Source organism: Chiloscyllium plagiosum, chromosome 1 (assembly GCF_004010195.1).
Source record: "Chiloscyllium plagiosum isolate BGI_BamShark_2017 chromosome 1, ASM401019v2, whole genome shotgun sequence".
In the NCBI taxonomy this organism is placed as follows: Eukaryota; Metazoa; Chordata; class Chondrichthyes; order Orectolobiformes; family Hemiscylliidae; genus Chiloscyllium; species Chiloscyllium plagiosum.
Window position 1 is genome coordinate 43,217,232 of NC_057710.1, and position 16,477 is coordinate 43,233,708.

Sequence of the window (16,477 nt, forward strand, 5' to 3'; positions counted from 1 at the left end):
GAAGGAGACCAGAATTGCACACAATATTCCAACATGTCAATTATCACTCTCTCATTATATTTTATACTGAAGTGGTTGATTACAATTTATTTCTCGTGAACCTAATAAATAATACTGTTAATCTTTCTAGGCCAACTAGGAACTTTACAAGCCTGGCAATGGGGAGAAAAATCTGAATGATTAGCAGGCACTGAAACATCTCATTCAGATGAGCGTGGTCCAGTTTTTACACTACACCACTACTTTGTCAGATGCTGCAGTAGATAATAGTTCTCCACTCTCAAGTGAGTCAGGAAACCATGACAGTCTGTTTTATTAAACCTTATGAATTTTAGTAGTGTTTGATAAGAAATCCATTTTATCATTCACAATGCATATTTCAAAAGACATCAGAATCTTAAGACATCAGAATCTTAAAAATACAAGGTAATCATTTTGACCTCATTAAAATCCATGTTACGTTGTCCGAGATAGCCAAATTTCACAGCAACTGTTCTGTCACTCCATTTTGCGAGACTGCCAAATTTGAGCTGAATTTAGAACTGATTATGAGCCAAAGGGTAAGTGTCAACTCACTGCAATACTAGAAGTCTCCATCTTTTGTTTTTAAATTGTTAGTGCAATTTTCAATCCACCAAAACTACTACTCAGTTCTCACATTTTTTTATAAAACCCTCAGATGTTGAATTCAATCAAATGCTTTAATTTAGTTCACACTTCAAAGAATTCAGATATGATACTTGAGCTATTCAAGTCACCTTATAATATCTATAATTTTCAAAAGAATGAATAAACCAGGATTAAACCAATTGAACTGTAATTTCCTGGCTCTGATCTCAAGGTTTCTAGATATTGCCAATGCAATCATTAAGATCTTGAAAATATTGACATATTTCCATAAAGAATCAATACTGTAGCACATACTCTCAGGTCTTCTTACAAATAATTTAATATCTTGAATTTCTCTGTAGCACCTTCACTAATCCTGCACATGTGCTGTGGATTACCAAATAAATTTGACAATTTGTGCAACCTTCAGACATCAAGACTGATACAAAAATGTTATTTGATACATCTCTACTTTCCCAATTTTACAATTTACCATGACATTTAAATATTACCAATGAAACCATTAAGCTCTTGGAAAACACTGAGATGTTTCTGTCAGAAGCCAACATTGTAATACATACACTCAGGTCTTCCTACAAATAAAGTTGTGGAGGCGCCCGTGTTGGACTGGGGTAGACAAAGTCAAAAATCATATGACACAAGATTATAGTCCAACAGGTTTAAGTTGAAATTGCAAGCGTTCGGAGCTCCACTGCATCCTCAGGCAGCTAGTGAGAGAGAATACATCAGACACAGAATTTATCGTAAAAGATAATGCAAAAAGTTTATGCGAATGTATTGAACAAACCTTGATGGCTATTACGTCTCTAATCAGTTAGAATCGAGGTGCAGGTTTCAAGTGATTAATATGTAAATCCCTGCCCCAAGATAACTTCAGGTTTTATCAGAATAACGGTCATGCTGTGGAGGTGCCGGTGTTGAACTGAAGTGGATAAAGTTAAAAATCACACAAACTGTCAGCTCCCTGATGAAGGAGCAGCGCTCCAAACACGAGTGCTTCCAAAAAACCTGTTGGACTATAATCTGGTTTTGTGTGATTTTTAACCGAATAAAGGTGACACCTTAGGTCATACAATGCATTTTAGGTGTGAGGCCATGTTTCAAGTCTGTAGTATCTCATCCTGGAGCCAGACTGGTTTTATTCCAAAGTAGGAATTTATAAAATGCCACACTGACTGGCTATCTACAGATTGTGTATTTTCTGTAGAATGCATCTGCAAATACAAACCTGCAAAAGAATTTCACCCCATAGACTTATATGTGTGTGTATATGTGGGAGAGGGAGAGAGAGAGAGAGTGTGTGTGTGTGTGTGAGTGCGCATGCTCTTGAGAGAGAGTGTATGTATGTGCGCGTGTGCTCTTGAGAGAGTATATGTATGTGCTTGAGGGGGGGGGTGTGAGTGTGAGGAAGTATATGTTTGTGACAGCACGCATGTGTGTGAGAGAGTGTGTGTGCTTCAGAGACAGTGTGTGTATGTTAAGGAGTATATGCCTGCAAGAGAGTGTGAATATGAACATGTGTGTATGTGTGAGTGTGTGTGAGAGTGAGGGAATATATGCATGAGAGAGAGTGTGAGTGTGTGTGTATGTATGTGAGAGACAGTGTGTGTATGAGAGCAGTCAAGGACATTCAGCCTCAGATATTTGGGTAACCATCCTCCAAGGTGGACTTCGGGACAAGCAACAACACAGAGTTGCTGAACAGAGGCTGATAGCTGTATTTGATACCCATGAGGATGGCCTCAAGTGGGATCTTGGGTTTATATGACACTACAGATGACCCCACCACATTATACACTCTCTCACACAAACACATTCACACACTCACACAGATCCTCTTCTCATACACACACACACACACATACACACACACATATAAATCTATGAGGTGATATTGCTTTTGCAGATTTGAATTTGCAGGTACATTCTATTTTGTTAAAAAAAATACACAATCTGAAGACAGACAGTCAATATAGCATTTTATAAGTTCCTGCTTTGGAAATAAAACCAGTCTGGCTCCAGGATGAGATAAAAACAGACTTGAAACATGGCCTCACATCTAAAATGCTTTGTCTGACCTTTATTCTGATAAAACCTGAAGTTACCTTGGGCAGGGATTTACATATTAATCAATCGAAGCCTGCACCTCCATTCTAACTGATTAAAGATTTAATAGCCATCTATATTTGTTCAATACATTCACATAATATGTATGACCTTTTAATAATTTACGATGAATTCTGTGTCCGACTTATTGTCTCTCACTAGCTGCCTGAGGAAGGAGCAGGTGCTCTGAAAGCTTGCAGATTCAAATAAAACTGTTGGACTATAATACAGTGTTTTGTGATTTTCGACTTTACAAATTATGTAATATCTCTGTAGCACATGCCCTAATCGTGTACATGTGCTGCGGATTACAAAACAAGTTTGACAATGTGTGCAACCTTCACACATGAAGACTGATACAAAGATGCAATTTGCCATATCTCTCATTTCCTGATTTCTCAATTTACCGTGATATTTGTATTCAATTATCCATCAAAGTCTCAAGCTTTAACACTACCTGCTTCAGAGGTCGTTATCCACCTTGAGGCTATCAAGTATTTATCACTTCTAATACGCAGTTGATTTATCCTTCTGAGTCTTTGCTGATTCTAATCCAACAGTGTAAAATTCTGTTCAGCACATCTTGTCTGTAACCTTACAAAAATATTTCAACATCTTCATTGCAATTTGAGATTTTCACCGTATGTAAGAGGGCTTAAGGAAGCTGAAGTCACAGTGGAATGGGGACCAATGTGCTCAATGTGCGTCCAAACATATTGTTGAAATTCAGACATGGGATGTAAGCATTGCTGGCAGAATCAGCATTAATTATCAGTCGCTCATTGCCCTTCTGAAGGTGGGAGCTACCTTCTGGAACCACTGCCACTTCAATTAATTTGGGGATGTGGCCATCATTAGCTAGGCCACCCTTTCTTGTTTATCCCTAATTGCCTTCGAAAAGCTGGCAAGCAAGTCCCTTCTTGAACCACTGCAGTCAGTGGGGTGTGGATAGACCAACAAGGCTGTTTAGAAGGGAGTTCCAGGATTTTCCCATTGTGACATTGACTCAGTGTTTTAGTTCCAAGTCAATATGGTGTGCAGCTTGGAGTGGAACTTGTAAGCACTGGTGCGCTCAAGCCACCGCTATCCTTGACCTTCTAGGTGATAGAGTTTGCAGATTTAAAAGGTGCTGTAGAACAAGTTTTGATGAGTTGCTGCAGTTCATCTTTTCGATAATAGTGGAGACGTGCGGTAGATGGGGTAACATTCAAGTTGCCGTTTTGGTCTGGATGATGCCAAGTTTCTTGAGTGTTATTTTTGGCTTTAACAATATTTCATATATTTGGGTATGTTATAGAGTCATACAGTCACCTGGATGGACAGCACGGAAACAGACCCTTCGGTCTAACTTGTCCATGCCGACCAGATATCCCAACCCAATCTAGTCCCCTGCCAGCACCCAGCCCATATCCCTCTCAACCCTTCCTATTCATATACCCATCCAGATGAGTTTTAAATGCTGTAATTGTACCAGCCTCCAACACTTCCTCTGGCAGCTCATTCCATACACACATCACCCTCTTGTGTGAAAAAGTTTCCCCCTCTCACCCTAAACCCATGCCCCTCTAGTTCTGGTCTCCCCCATCCCAGGGAAAATACCTTGTCTATTTACCCTATCCATGCCTCTTGTGATTTTATAAACCTCTATAAGGTCACCCCTCAGTCTCCAATGCTCCAGGGAAAACAGCCCTAACTTATCCAACCTTTCCGTATAGCTCAAATTCTCCAACCCTGGCAACATCTTTGTAAATCTTTTCTGAACCTTCCCAAGTTTCACAACATCCTTCTGGTAGGAAGGAGACCAGAATTGCACACAATATACCAACAGTGGCCTAACCAATCCACTGTATAGCTGCTACATGACATCCCAACTCCTATACTCAATACTCTGACCAATAAAGGAAAGCATACCAAATGCCTTCTTCACTATCCTATCTACCTGCGACTCCACTTTCAAGGAGCAATGAACCTGCACTCCAAGGTCCCTTTGCTCAGCAACACTTCCTAGGACCTTACCATTAAGTATATAAGTCGTGCTAAGCTTTGCTTTCCCAAAATTCAGCACCTCACATTTATCTGAATTCAACTCCATCTGCCACTCCTCAGCCCATTGGCCCATCTGATCAAGATCCCGTTGTAATCTGAGGTAACCTTACACTCGCTAGAATTTTCCCATAGCAAAACATCATTCTTAAAGTTATATCCTTCTGCAAGAACCACCCAGCATATGTCACGGCCCCGTGCAGAATCCTTATTCACAAAGGTAATACTTCCTTGACTGTGAATGCCTCACTCCCTTGTTCTGGTAATATATCCAGTCCTTCCTAGTTAATTTCTTATTTTGTTTGTCATAAGTCTCAAGAAGAACCTCTTGTGCAGCACAGTGAGAAATACCCTGTTTGTACCCATTTTACTGCATCTATTCCATTCTGTGCCTCTTTGTTTCTTTCTGTTTTGTTAGCCAAGCAATCTTTGTAAAATCTAAAACTAACGTTAAAAGATTTAATCTCCTTGTGAGGGCTGCACCAAATTTCATCCCTCCAAAATAGCTAGCCACTTGTTTTTAAAAATTAAATCCTGTAAACATATGCTATTCCTAGCATCACCTTTGATGGCTTTCTTGAGCTACAATCGAAATGGAACATGAATCACTGTTAACTGATTAATTGTCCTAACTTGCACCATCCTCAAGAGTCAGCATCAATTAATTCATCATGCTCTGGTCCTTCCATGTACAAACCATCTGATTTAGTCAAACAATTCTAAGAAACTCTGTGACTTTATTACTTCATCCTCCTTGTTTTCACCCTGTACAACCATCCAATGTCATGCCACAACACAGAACAATTTTCAAATAAGGCCATTTGCAAAGTGAACTGAAAATGAAAATGATTCAATTCAGACTACACAACGGCATAAATTAAATAAATGACTCACTCCAGAAAACGTGTGATGTAATCTTTGCTGCAGTGAGACCATATGAGAGGAGACTGATCATATTGTAACTGCCGAGACATGATAAAGTGATTCTTCTCAAAGGGTTCACAATCATTACCCTGTCCATCATGCTGGATGCCAAAACTGTAATAACAATAATAATTGTACATCATCAGCCACATCACTAGCAAGCAGTGCATTTCTATTCTATTATACTTCACATTTTATGCATAACTTTTGAAATAAATGTTACACATTTCAATTCTGATGAATAGTTTAAGAGGCATATATCCAAAGGTTACAGCGTTATCAAAACTGTAATCCCTCGGCCAGCTGCAAAATTTCATTTAGAAAATCACAATTGAAATATCATTGTGAAAACTGTGTGCAATGAATGGATTTATAACTCACATACTATGGTGATTTTTTTGCCTATATAAATTCAGATTAAGAGGAGGGACTTTGTGACACCTAAGAACAAATCATTTGTCCATCCCATCTCAAGGAGCACTGCAAGGACCTGTTAGAACCCAAGAAAGATTTGAAAGTGTTACAAAATAAGTACCACAAAGAGAAGAAAATATTTAAAAAACAGCATTTTGTTTTCTGAAGAAGGGACAGTGACAGAACTGCCTGAGATGACACTTCAAAAAATGTAAGATTGTGAGTACTTAATGATTATAAGAACTGAAAAAAATAAGAACTAGGAGCAGGAGTAAGCAATGCTGCCCTTTGAACCTGCTCCACCATGTAATACAATCATGGCAGATATCATCTCAGCCTCAACTCCATTCTTTAACACATTATTAATGATAAATCTATCTCCTCCTTATGCAATGTCTGAGCATCCACCGCACTCTGGATAGTGAATTCCATAGCTTCATGACCCTTTGAGAAGTAATTCTCTGTGTCTGCTTTAAATCTGCCACCTTTCAGCCTAAAATATGACCACTTGTTCTAGACTGCCCCACAAAAGGATATATATGCTCTACATCTTCTTAATTTGATAGCTATTTTAGTCTCATCTGCAAATTTAGCTATACCACATTCTATCCCTCAATCAAGTTATTAACACGGATTGTTAACAGTTGGGCTTGGGGACTGAACCCTGTGGCACCCCACTACTTACAGCTTGCCAATTACAGAGAGATGCATTTATCTCAATTCTCTGCTTTCTGTTGGTTAGCCAATTCTCCAACCAAGCCAATTTGTTACCCCTGACCTCATGTGATCTTACCTTGTGTATTAATTATTAGTGCAGCAATCTATCAAATGCCTTCAGAAAGTCCAGATATACTACATCTACAGGTGTTCCATTATCCACTTTGCATGTTACACCTTTAATGACTAGCAAATTAGTCAAATACATTTTACCCTTCATAAAACTGCTAATTCCAATGGAGTTATTGCTATTATTTCAAAATTATTTACTACTGAAAGGCTCTCACAATATAATGTTCACACAGGAAAGTATGTGAAGGCTACGCCATGTAAAGGATTAAAATGCAGAACTTTTGAAAATGAACTTGCAGCCCACTGATACACCACATTCTGTCAGAGAGAACACCTGATTTCATGAATTTATATTTTACTTTGGTCTTAAGTTTACTTGATCTATCAGTTTTCTGATTCATAATATATTTCCCAAATGGCAATCTAAAAAATATTAGCCCACAACAATTGAAGTTAATTAACCTGGCTTTTCACTCCTTTACATGCTCTCTGACTGGAGCACAGTTTCACAGGTAGAGATTGATTTCCAATTCTCATTCATAAGAACATAAGAACTCGGAGCAGAAGTCGGCCACCTGGCCCTTTGAGCCTGCTCCGCCATTCAATACGATCATGGCTGATCTTTTTGTGGACTCAGCTCCACTTACCTGCACTCTCACGTATCACTTAATTCCTTTATTGTTCAAAAAAATCTATCTTAGCTTTAAAAACATTTACTGAAGTAGTGTCAACTACTTCACTGGACAAGGAATTCCTGAGATTTACGATCCTCTGGGTGAAGAAGTCTCTTCTCAATTCACTCCTAAATCTGCTCCCCCTAATCTTGAGGCTATGCCCTCTTGTCCTAGTTTCACCTGCCAGTGAAAACATTCTCTCTACTTCTATCTTATGCAAGATTGTTGGAAAATTATTTATGTACCAGAATTGTTTCAGTCTAGTGCATTTCTGTTTTCCAACAGCAAATCACTGGCTGACAAACACATATAAAAACCTTGGATTTTAATTCTTCTTGACCACAGAGGTCAAGTGTAGCATCTCAATCACTGCCGTAGTGAGATCAGTTAATAGCAGGCACAGTTTCCTAACCTGTGGAAATGAACTATTCTCTCTGCTTATAAAGGCTGAGATACCTGTGACCAATCTCATGTGCAATGGTAAATGCCACTGGTAAGCCAGAATCCTCATTAATGTTGCAATTTCGAAGCGGTTGACACATTCCTGACACATGTGACAGACCTAATGTCTCACAGGGACGATTCATTCCAGCACAGAGATCCATCCTGCAATTAAACAGCATTTAGATTAATTTAGACATTTTAACATAAAGCATCCTGAGATTGCTGGGTTGACAGAGATTAAGAGACATGCTGCTATTAATGCCACTTTCTACATCAATATCATACAATATCCAGCCAATATCATTAGTAACTAGCAAAAACATTTACAAAACATACTCTAGCAGAAATCATCTTAAATAGGTGCCTATTGAAATGTGCAAAACGTATTCCTTTTTTAAATCCATCATTTGCATGATGAAGTTTGAAGCCGCCTAAATATTTTTATTAGCAGCAGGTACAGCATGTTCAAAACAATTGCAAAAACATTTCAATCTTAAAGGAACACTTTCTGATGTTTTATTAAAGATGTCAAAGATTGTACATCTCAGTAAGCAAAAGACACATATGCCAAAGAAACACTGCTGCAAAACTCCACAACAGTTGACTCTGGATCCCCATTGCACAAGAATAGAAATATTTTTATCCAAAGTAATTACTTACATTTAAGTAAAGCACGGGAAGGAGGATTCTTCTTATAAACATTCAGACATGCTGGATTCTAACGAGATCAGCCAGGTGGACCTCATAGAATATAAGTTCCCTGTCTGGGGCTGTTAATCTGGTCCAATCAGGGATCCCTGGCGGGACTAAAATGCCCCTGTTCACTCTGAGAGCTAGCTCTGAGGAAGCTGCCTTTGAGGAAGCAAGTACTCTCTGCATATAAATAATGGGTAATTTGGTGACAGGATAGTGACATGTGTGGAGTTATTTCAAAGGGAACTTGGTGTTAGGGACAATGTGTGGGGTGAGGGTGCAAGATAGTATATGGGACTCAGGCTCTGCATGTTCCCTGTATGGAATTTTATTTTCAAACAGTATGTTTCATTATTGACAGGTTCCTTGCCCAGAAAATAGTGCGGTGTGTTCCTGACTGGGCAAGAAGCACTTTTCAACAAGCCACAGAAATGAATGAGTTTGATTTCAAACTGGGAATTCAGTCTCCACAGAGGGTCAAGAAGCAGGCAACAATGAGTGTATTAGGGGGCAGTATTGATGAGAGAGAAGCTTGTGGTGGATGTCCAGAAGAAGAAAAAAAACTCCTCCTCTTCCTGGTCTACAAGGAATGCAGTGAAGGCATTTAGAACATAAGAACATATGAACTAGGCACAAGTGTAGGAAATTCAGCCCCTCTAGCCTACTCCACCATTTAATACAATCATCTCCGGGTGCTCCGGTTTCCTCCCACAATCCAAAAAAAAAATGTGCAGGTTAGGTGAATTGGCCACGCTAAATGTAGGAGAATTGGTCTTGGTGGGTTACGCTTCGGCGGGTCGATGTGGACTTGTTGGGCTGAAGGGCCTGTTTCCACACTGTAGGTAATCTAAAAATCTAATGAACTAGGCACAAGTGTAGGAAATTCAGCCCCTCTAGCCTACTCCACCATTTAATACAATCATGGCTAATCTCATGCTGCCTCAAAATCCCCTGCCTGTGTTCTACACCCTTTCCCCTGTTACTAATTAAATGTTGGTCCATTTCCTCCTGAAATGAATTAATTGCCACAGTGTCCATCACAGTCTGGGATAGTGACCCTTTGAGAGAAGTAATTCCTCCTCTTCTCTGTTTAAATCTGCCAACCCTTACCTTGTCCCGAGCTGATCTGACCTTTCTGCACTTCTCAGGTTTCCTCTAGTCTGAAATGCTGGCCAAACATTGCCCAGCCTATAGAGCAGGTGAAAACCAAGCCTGATTAACTCATCCAAAATGCTAACCCACCTTCTAGGAAAATATTTCATGCTCATCACATCTTTAAGACCATTAGCTACCTCAGCCTTAAGGCAGTTAAGATAATGGAATCAATTTCCAAGACTTTACATCTATCAAGACAACCTGCAGGTAGCAAGTATGCATTGTGATGAATGCCCTATAATCTGTATCCATAGTCAATCATGCCAATTCTCAGACCATCATAAAAAACTATTTGTCTTTTAAAGATCAGTCTGCTGTGTTACTTCATATTTTCTTAGAATATATCCAATTGCTCATTATTCACATTTTTAAAATCAAACTGACCTCGTCAACAATACAGCAATGTCATGGTGATGTGGAGTGGAGTCGCTTTTAGGATTCACATTTCTTTGCCACTTGCAGAAACTGGAAAGAGTATGGTCAGCGTGATGAATGATTTTTAATTCTTTCTGTAAAAGGTTTGAACAACATTATATCAGAAGCAAAACTGTTAGACATGACATTGTTTTGCCGCATATCACAATATGTTTAAATGAACTCCATAGGATGGACTATGACCAGAGAAACATAGAAGCACACAAAATAGGTGCAGGAGTAGGCCATTCAGCCCTTCAAGCCTGCACAACCATTCAATATGACCATAGCTGATCATGCAATGTCAGTCTCCCATTCATTTTCTCTCCATACTCCTTGATCCCTTTAGCTGCAAGGGCCATGACCAGTACCCTCTTGAGTATATCTAATGAAGAGAATTCCACAGGTTCACAACTCTCTGAGTGAAAAAATTCTTCCTCATCTCAGTCCTGAATGGTTTACCCCTTATTCTTAGACTTCTCCAACATCGGGAATATTCTTTCCGCATCTAGCCTGTCCAGTCCAATCAGGATTTTATATGTTTCGATGAGATCCCCCCATTCTTCTAAATTCCATTGAGTACAAGCTCAGTTGGTCTAGTGTTTCCTCATATGTCAGTCCTGCCATCTCGGGAATCAGTCTGGTGAACCTTTGCTGGATTCCCTCAATGTCCTTCCTCAGATTAGGAGACCAAAACTGCACACAATACTCAAGGTGAGGCCTCACCAAGGCCCTGTATAACTGCAGCAAGACATCCTTACTCCGATACTCAAATCCTCTCACTATGAAGGAGTGCATGCCATTAGTTTTCCTCACCACCTGCTGCACCTGCATGCCAACCTTCAGTGACCATTCCACCATGATACTCAGGTCTTGTTGCACCTCACTTTGCCCTAAACTGCCAACATTCAGGCAAGAATCTGCCTTCAAGTTTTTGTGACCCAAGTGGATAACCTCACATTTATCCACTTTATATTGCATTTTCCAAGTATTTACCCACTCAGCCAGTCAGTCCAAGTCACCCTGCAGCCTCTTAGCATCCTCCTCACAGCACACATTGCCGCCCAGCTTAGTGTCGTCTGCAAATCTGGAGATATTGCATTCAATTCCTTCAAAGACCAAAGAACAATACTGCACAGGAACAAGCTCTTTGGCCTTCCAAGCCTGTGCTGACACGTTTTGCCCTTCCATACTAAAACTGTCTTCACTGATAGGATTTGTATCCTTCTGTTCCCTTCTTGTTCATGCATTCGTGAAGAAGGTAGTCCTAAAACTGTGAAGTAAATTAAATTTTGTTCTTGTCTGATCTCTTAAAGTGATACATGTTTTGTTGCTTATGTAGTGTTTTATCCCATGTTAAAGCCTAGCAAAGAGGTCAGGAAATGCAAAATAAATCACTTGAATGACATAGCTTTGTGAGACTCCTGGATGTTTCCTCTGGGAGCTCCCATCACTTCATTGGAGATCAACTAAAAAACTTGATATCTTTATTTTGCATTTCCTGACCTGTTTGCTAGGCTTTAACATGGGGTAAAACACTACATAAGCAACAAAACAAGTATCACTTTAAGAGATCCAACAAGAACAAAATTTAATTTAATTTGCAATTTTAGGACTACCTTCTTCATTGTCCTTGCTTCAAGTTCATAACCTTATTGCCCTTTGTTAATGATCTACATCCAATCCCTAATGAATCCTGCTGTCCTCTTTAGCCCTCTACTGTTGGATCATGCTTTATGGCTGGCCTGACAGATTTCAAACTCAGTCTAAAAAGTGACAGCGTTGTTGGTACACAACTTGCCAACTGAAACTAACTGAGTTTGGTCAATAAAATGCTTTGTCATCCCATCCACAACATTGGGCAGTTGTTGCAATAGTTCTGCTCAGTACACTGAGAGAATAAAAATGAGGGCCAATGTTTCACACAATCGAGCTCAATCTAGGATTTCTGATAGTCAAGCTTTTCTTGTAAGAAGCCAATATGGGGATAATACAAGTGCAGATACACAGAGACAAGAACTTTACAGGGACTGAGGTTGGTGCTTTTCTTCAAAATGCACATTGAGATGTAAACGCTCTTTATAAATAGGGATGAAAAGAATAGTCTACAAATGATAGCAATCTGGGAAATCCCAGTTAATTCCAGAGAAACACAGGAGATTGAACTAAAAGGAAGAAAAAATATGGGAATGAATTTGCATTCCCATTCAAGGATGCATAGTTGGGAAAACGCCCACATTCTCTAGCACAATGAGGAAGAAAGGTCTCTGGACTGTAAGATCTTCATCTCAGTGGGAAATGAAGGTTAGCAACTAAGGTCAAGTCCACTGCAATGCAAAAAGTTCATTACAACCAGAGAGGGGAGGCAAGCTGTAGGGTAGGCCTGCCTCAGTGATTTGACCATTTCTCTCAGCAATGAAATAAAGAGCAAAACAAAACCGTTGTCCAGCCCAAACCTCCCTATCCCATTGCCTGGTCACCTGATGCCCCCAACTCCCATGACCCATCATAACCTCCAGGCCAATCTATGCATGTCTACCCACCTGTCATCATATCATCCGCCCCTTTATCTGCTCCATACATCTTATCTCTGTGCCAACGTAATTCAACCTATGATCCTACCTACCAATCTTTGCCCTTACCCTAGCCAATGCTAACTCACCCAAGGGAAGACCGCAGAACCCATGCTGAGACAAAATAAAATCATATTTTTACATGTATGTCAATGAATTCGCTATTTTGTTTTAAAAATATGCTCTTTTGTTGATAAAAACCTGGCTCATTATATTTTAGCAATTTTATTTATAACCCTAATTCAAATACCTTTTATGAATTAGGGCTGTCAATCAAACTGTAAACCAATAAACATCTCATTGAGATAATGGAGGGTTATGGAAATAATCATGCAACGCAAATCCTATGAAGTCAGCCTGCAGGCTCTACCAACATACACAGTGAAATAGTTTACACTAACTTTATTTTACACTGTAGACAATTCTTTATTCAATACTTTCAGGATATTTAATTCCCTTGACAGCTTGAAAATTCCAATAAGTTTGACTGTGTCGATGAGTTCACTTTTTAACATATATTCATGTCCAGTTTTACAAACTTAAAAGAACTTGCCTCTTCCAGAGATTACCTTGAACCTAACCAATGGGACACCTTGCACCTTCAAAACGGTATCCTGTCCTTCTTAAGAACTGTAGCCACTTTTGAGTTTATCCTCAAAGTTCTAAAGCTCAAAAGTCACATTTTTTTATATCCTACTTACAAAAATTTGATCTGTTTGATAGAAGCTACATTTTAATACCTACAGCTGCCTTCCTAAACCAAGGCTGTACAAACTATAACCTACCTCCATTCTCCACCATTCCTTCAGCAAGAATAATAATGGCTGTAGAATTCAAGGATAGGATTTTCCAGAATTGGTCTCCAACATCTCTTTTGCTAAGCCAGAGACTCTCTCAACCTTTACGAAATTTAAGGCCGTAATCGACCAATTTCTATGGCAGAACTAGACTTGACAAGAGACCAATATAATTCTAACAGAAGTCTTCTAACCAAAAAGACAGTTTTATCTTTTGTTTTTTTGGATCTGATATATTTTTTGTTTCATTTCAGTTTGAATAGATAATTCAGTTTCAAAGTTATTCATCTGAATAATAACTCTGACAACTGGGTGAGGTATCAGAAAGCTGCTTGCAGCACTGGAACCATAGAAAAACCCAGCCCCTGTCAGCAACAACAGTGTAGGGTAAGGAAGATAAGAGCATAAGAATTAGATACACAGCAGTAGGTCTTCAGCCCCTGGAGCCTGTCTGTCATTCAGTAGGATCATGGCTGATCTGACACGCCCCAGATCTACTCTCCTGCCCTTTCCCATTAACCCTTGACACGTGCACTATTCAAGAATCTACCTCAGCATAAATATACACAAAGTCTCTGCTCCTACAGCTCTCTGTAGCAAGGAGTTCCAAGGACTCTTAACCCTCTGAGAGAAGAAATTCTTTATCTCTGTTTTAAATTTGTGCCCTTTTATTATGAGAATATGCCCTCAGGTCCTCAGCTCTCTCATAAGGTGAAACATTCAGTATTTACTCTGTCAAACTCCTTACAAAGCTTTTATGTTTCAATCATTCCTCAAAACTCCAGTTAGTAGAGTCCCAAATGTTTTCTCACATGACAATCCCTCCATACCAGGGATCATCCTAATGAACCTGCTTGGAACTGACACAAATGAAATGTTATCTTTCCTTAAATAAGTGGACCAAAGCTGCTCATAGGACTCCAGATTTATTCTCACCAGCAACTTGCACAGTTGTAGTAAGATTTCCCTCTTCTTATACTCCAAATCGCTTGAAATAACGGCCAAATTTCCATTCACCTTCCTGGTAACCTGCTGCATCTGTGTGCTGACATTTCTGTGTTTCATGCACAAGTACCCCCAAGTCCATCTGTGTGCTGACATTTCTGTGTTTCATGCACAAGTACCCCCAAGTCCTTTTGTGTTGCAGCATTCTATTTTCTCCATTTAAATAATTCCTTATTGCCTTGGTTTCCCATCCAAAATAAACAACCTCACATTTTCCTACACTGTACTCCATTTGCCAACTTTTTGCTCACTCAATCAATCTATATTTTTATGCTCTAGATTAGCTACGGGAAATGCTGGGTGACAGGGACAGAGTAGGGGGGGTGGAGCTGGGTGGGATGCTCTTCAGAGGGTCGGTGTGGAGTCGACAACCAAATGGCCTGCTTCCAGACTGAAGGGATTCTATCACTCTATAATGCAATGTTTATGTCCCTCTCGCAACTGGCCTTTCTATCTATTGTTTTGTCATTTGCAAATCTGACTGCAATATACTTGCTTCCTGCCTCCTAGTCATGAATTTATATATATAGTACACAGTTGCTGGCTCAGCACTAATCCATGCAGCATGTATGTTTGGACTTCAAAGGTTTCCATGGTATACGATTTTGCTTCCAGACAGGAATATTTAAAATCCCTAATGCCTGGCGCATTTCCAGTCGAGAAAGCTTGATATAATTTGATAGTTGTTGCATAAGTTCTTTACTTACAATTAATCACTGAATAGGGGGAGCAAATTTAGGCTAGGATCATTCTTTTGGCATTTTGGTTGAACTTAAATTAATTAGTAGCTTTTAACAAGCTAATCATTCTCCAATCATAGTATATATTTATTAAGACTGAGCTTGATCTGCATTGTACGTGATCATTTAAATTATATTGATATTTTTGCTGACTACATTTTCCTGATCAGTAGTCCTGTGAATAATAAGTAATAATATCAATGACCAAATCAGTTTTAATTTAGTGTAAGGCCATTTCTTTTAATGTATGCCCTGGTTGCCTTTCACTTTCACATAATTCTGGAGTGCTGTTGAAGTCCTGCCAACCCAGGTAATGTTGCCTCAGTTAAATTTTATAAGATAACAGTGCTGAAACATTTAATGGTACATTCATCTCCACCCAATCTGATGAAGGCATAAGCACTTGTGTGTAAAACAACTAAGGATCTTAAGGGATAATTTTCTTCATGGTTAATGTAAGTGTTACTGCACAGAAGTGTGTGTTTCAGAGCTGGAGGACATAGGATGACATTTAGGTAAAAACAATGACTGCAGATGCTGGAAACCAGATTCTGGATCAGGGCTATTCCCGATGAAGGGCTTTTGCCCGAAACGTCGATTTCGAAGCTCCTTGGATGCTGCCTGAACTGCTGTGCTCTTCCAGCACCACTGATCCAGAATAGGATGACATTTCCCTAACTTCACAGCCTCAAGATTTTTAACCAATCACTCAGTTGTTGACAGGCAAAAGGCCTTTGCCGTCCACAACTGGCACTCGACAAACTAATCAGTGATTTTTGACAGCTGCATCTCCGTTTGTGCAACTCCTTTGCTCCAGTTCATTTGCAAACCACATTTCAACTACTTCTCAAACTACCAACCATGTAAATTGTGATGAAATAACTGAAGGATTATCCAGTGAGGCTTTGTGGGTGGAGCTAAGAAATAAGAAGGGGATGGTGATGCTGTTGAGGTTGTACTATAGGCCCCCAAATAGTCAACGGGAATTAAAACAACAAATATCCAGGGAGGTTGGGGAGACTTGCAGGAGCAATAGGGTTGTCATAGTCGGGGATTTCAATTTTCCTAACATAGAC

At 39.5% G+C, this 16,477-nt stretch overlaps 1 protein-coding gene across 1 annotated transcript in view; it reads right to left on the minus strand.

Moving 5' to 3' along the window:
• Nucleotides 1-16,477, minus strand: part of LOC122542599 (A disintegrin and metalloproteinase with thrombospondin motifs 12-like) — a 565,140-nt gene that overhangs the window by 304,354 nt on the left and 244,309 nt on the right. The window contains exons 6-8 of the mRNA XM_043680588.1: nt 10,257-10,381; nt 8,037-8,186; nt 5,674-5,817 (exon numbers count right to left, since the gene is read on the minus strand). Coding sequence (XP_043536523.1) covers nt 5,674-5,817; nt 8,037-8,186; nt 10,257-10,381 — 419 coding nt within the window. The remainder of the gene's footprint in view (nt 1-5,673; nt 5,818-8,036; nt 8,187-10,256; nt 10,382-16,477) is intronic.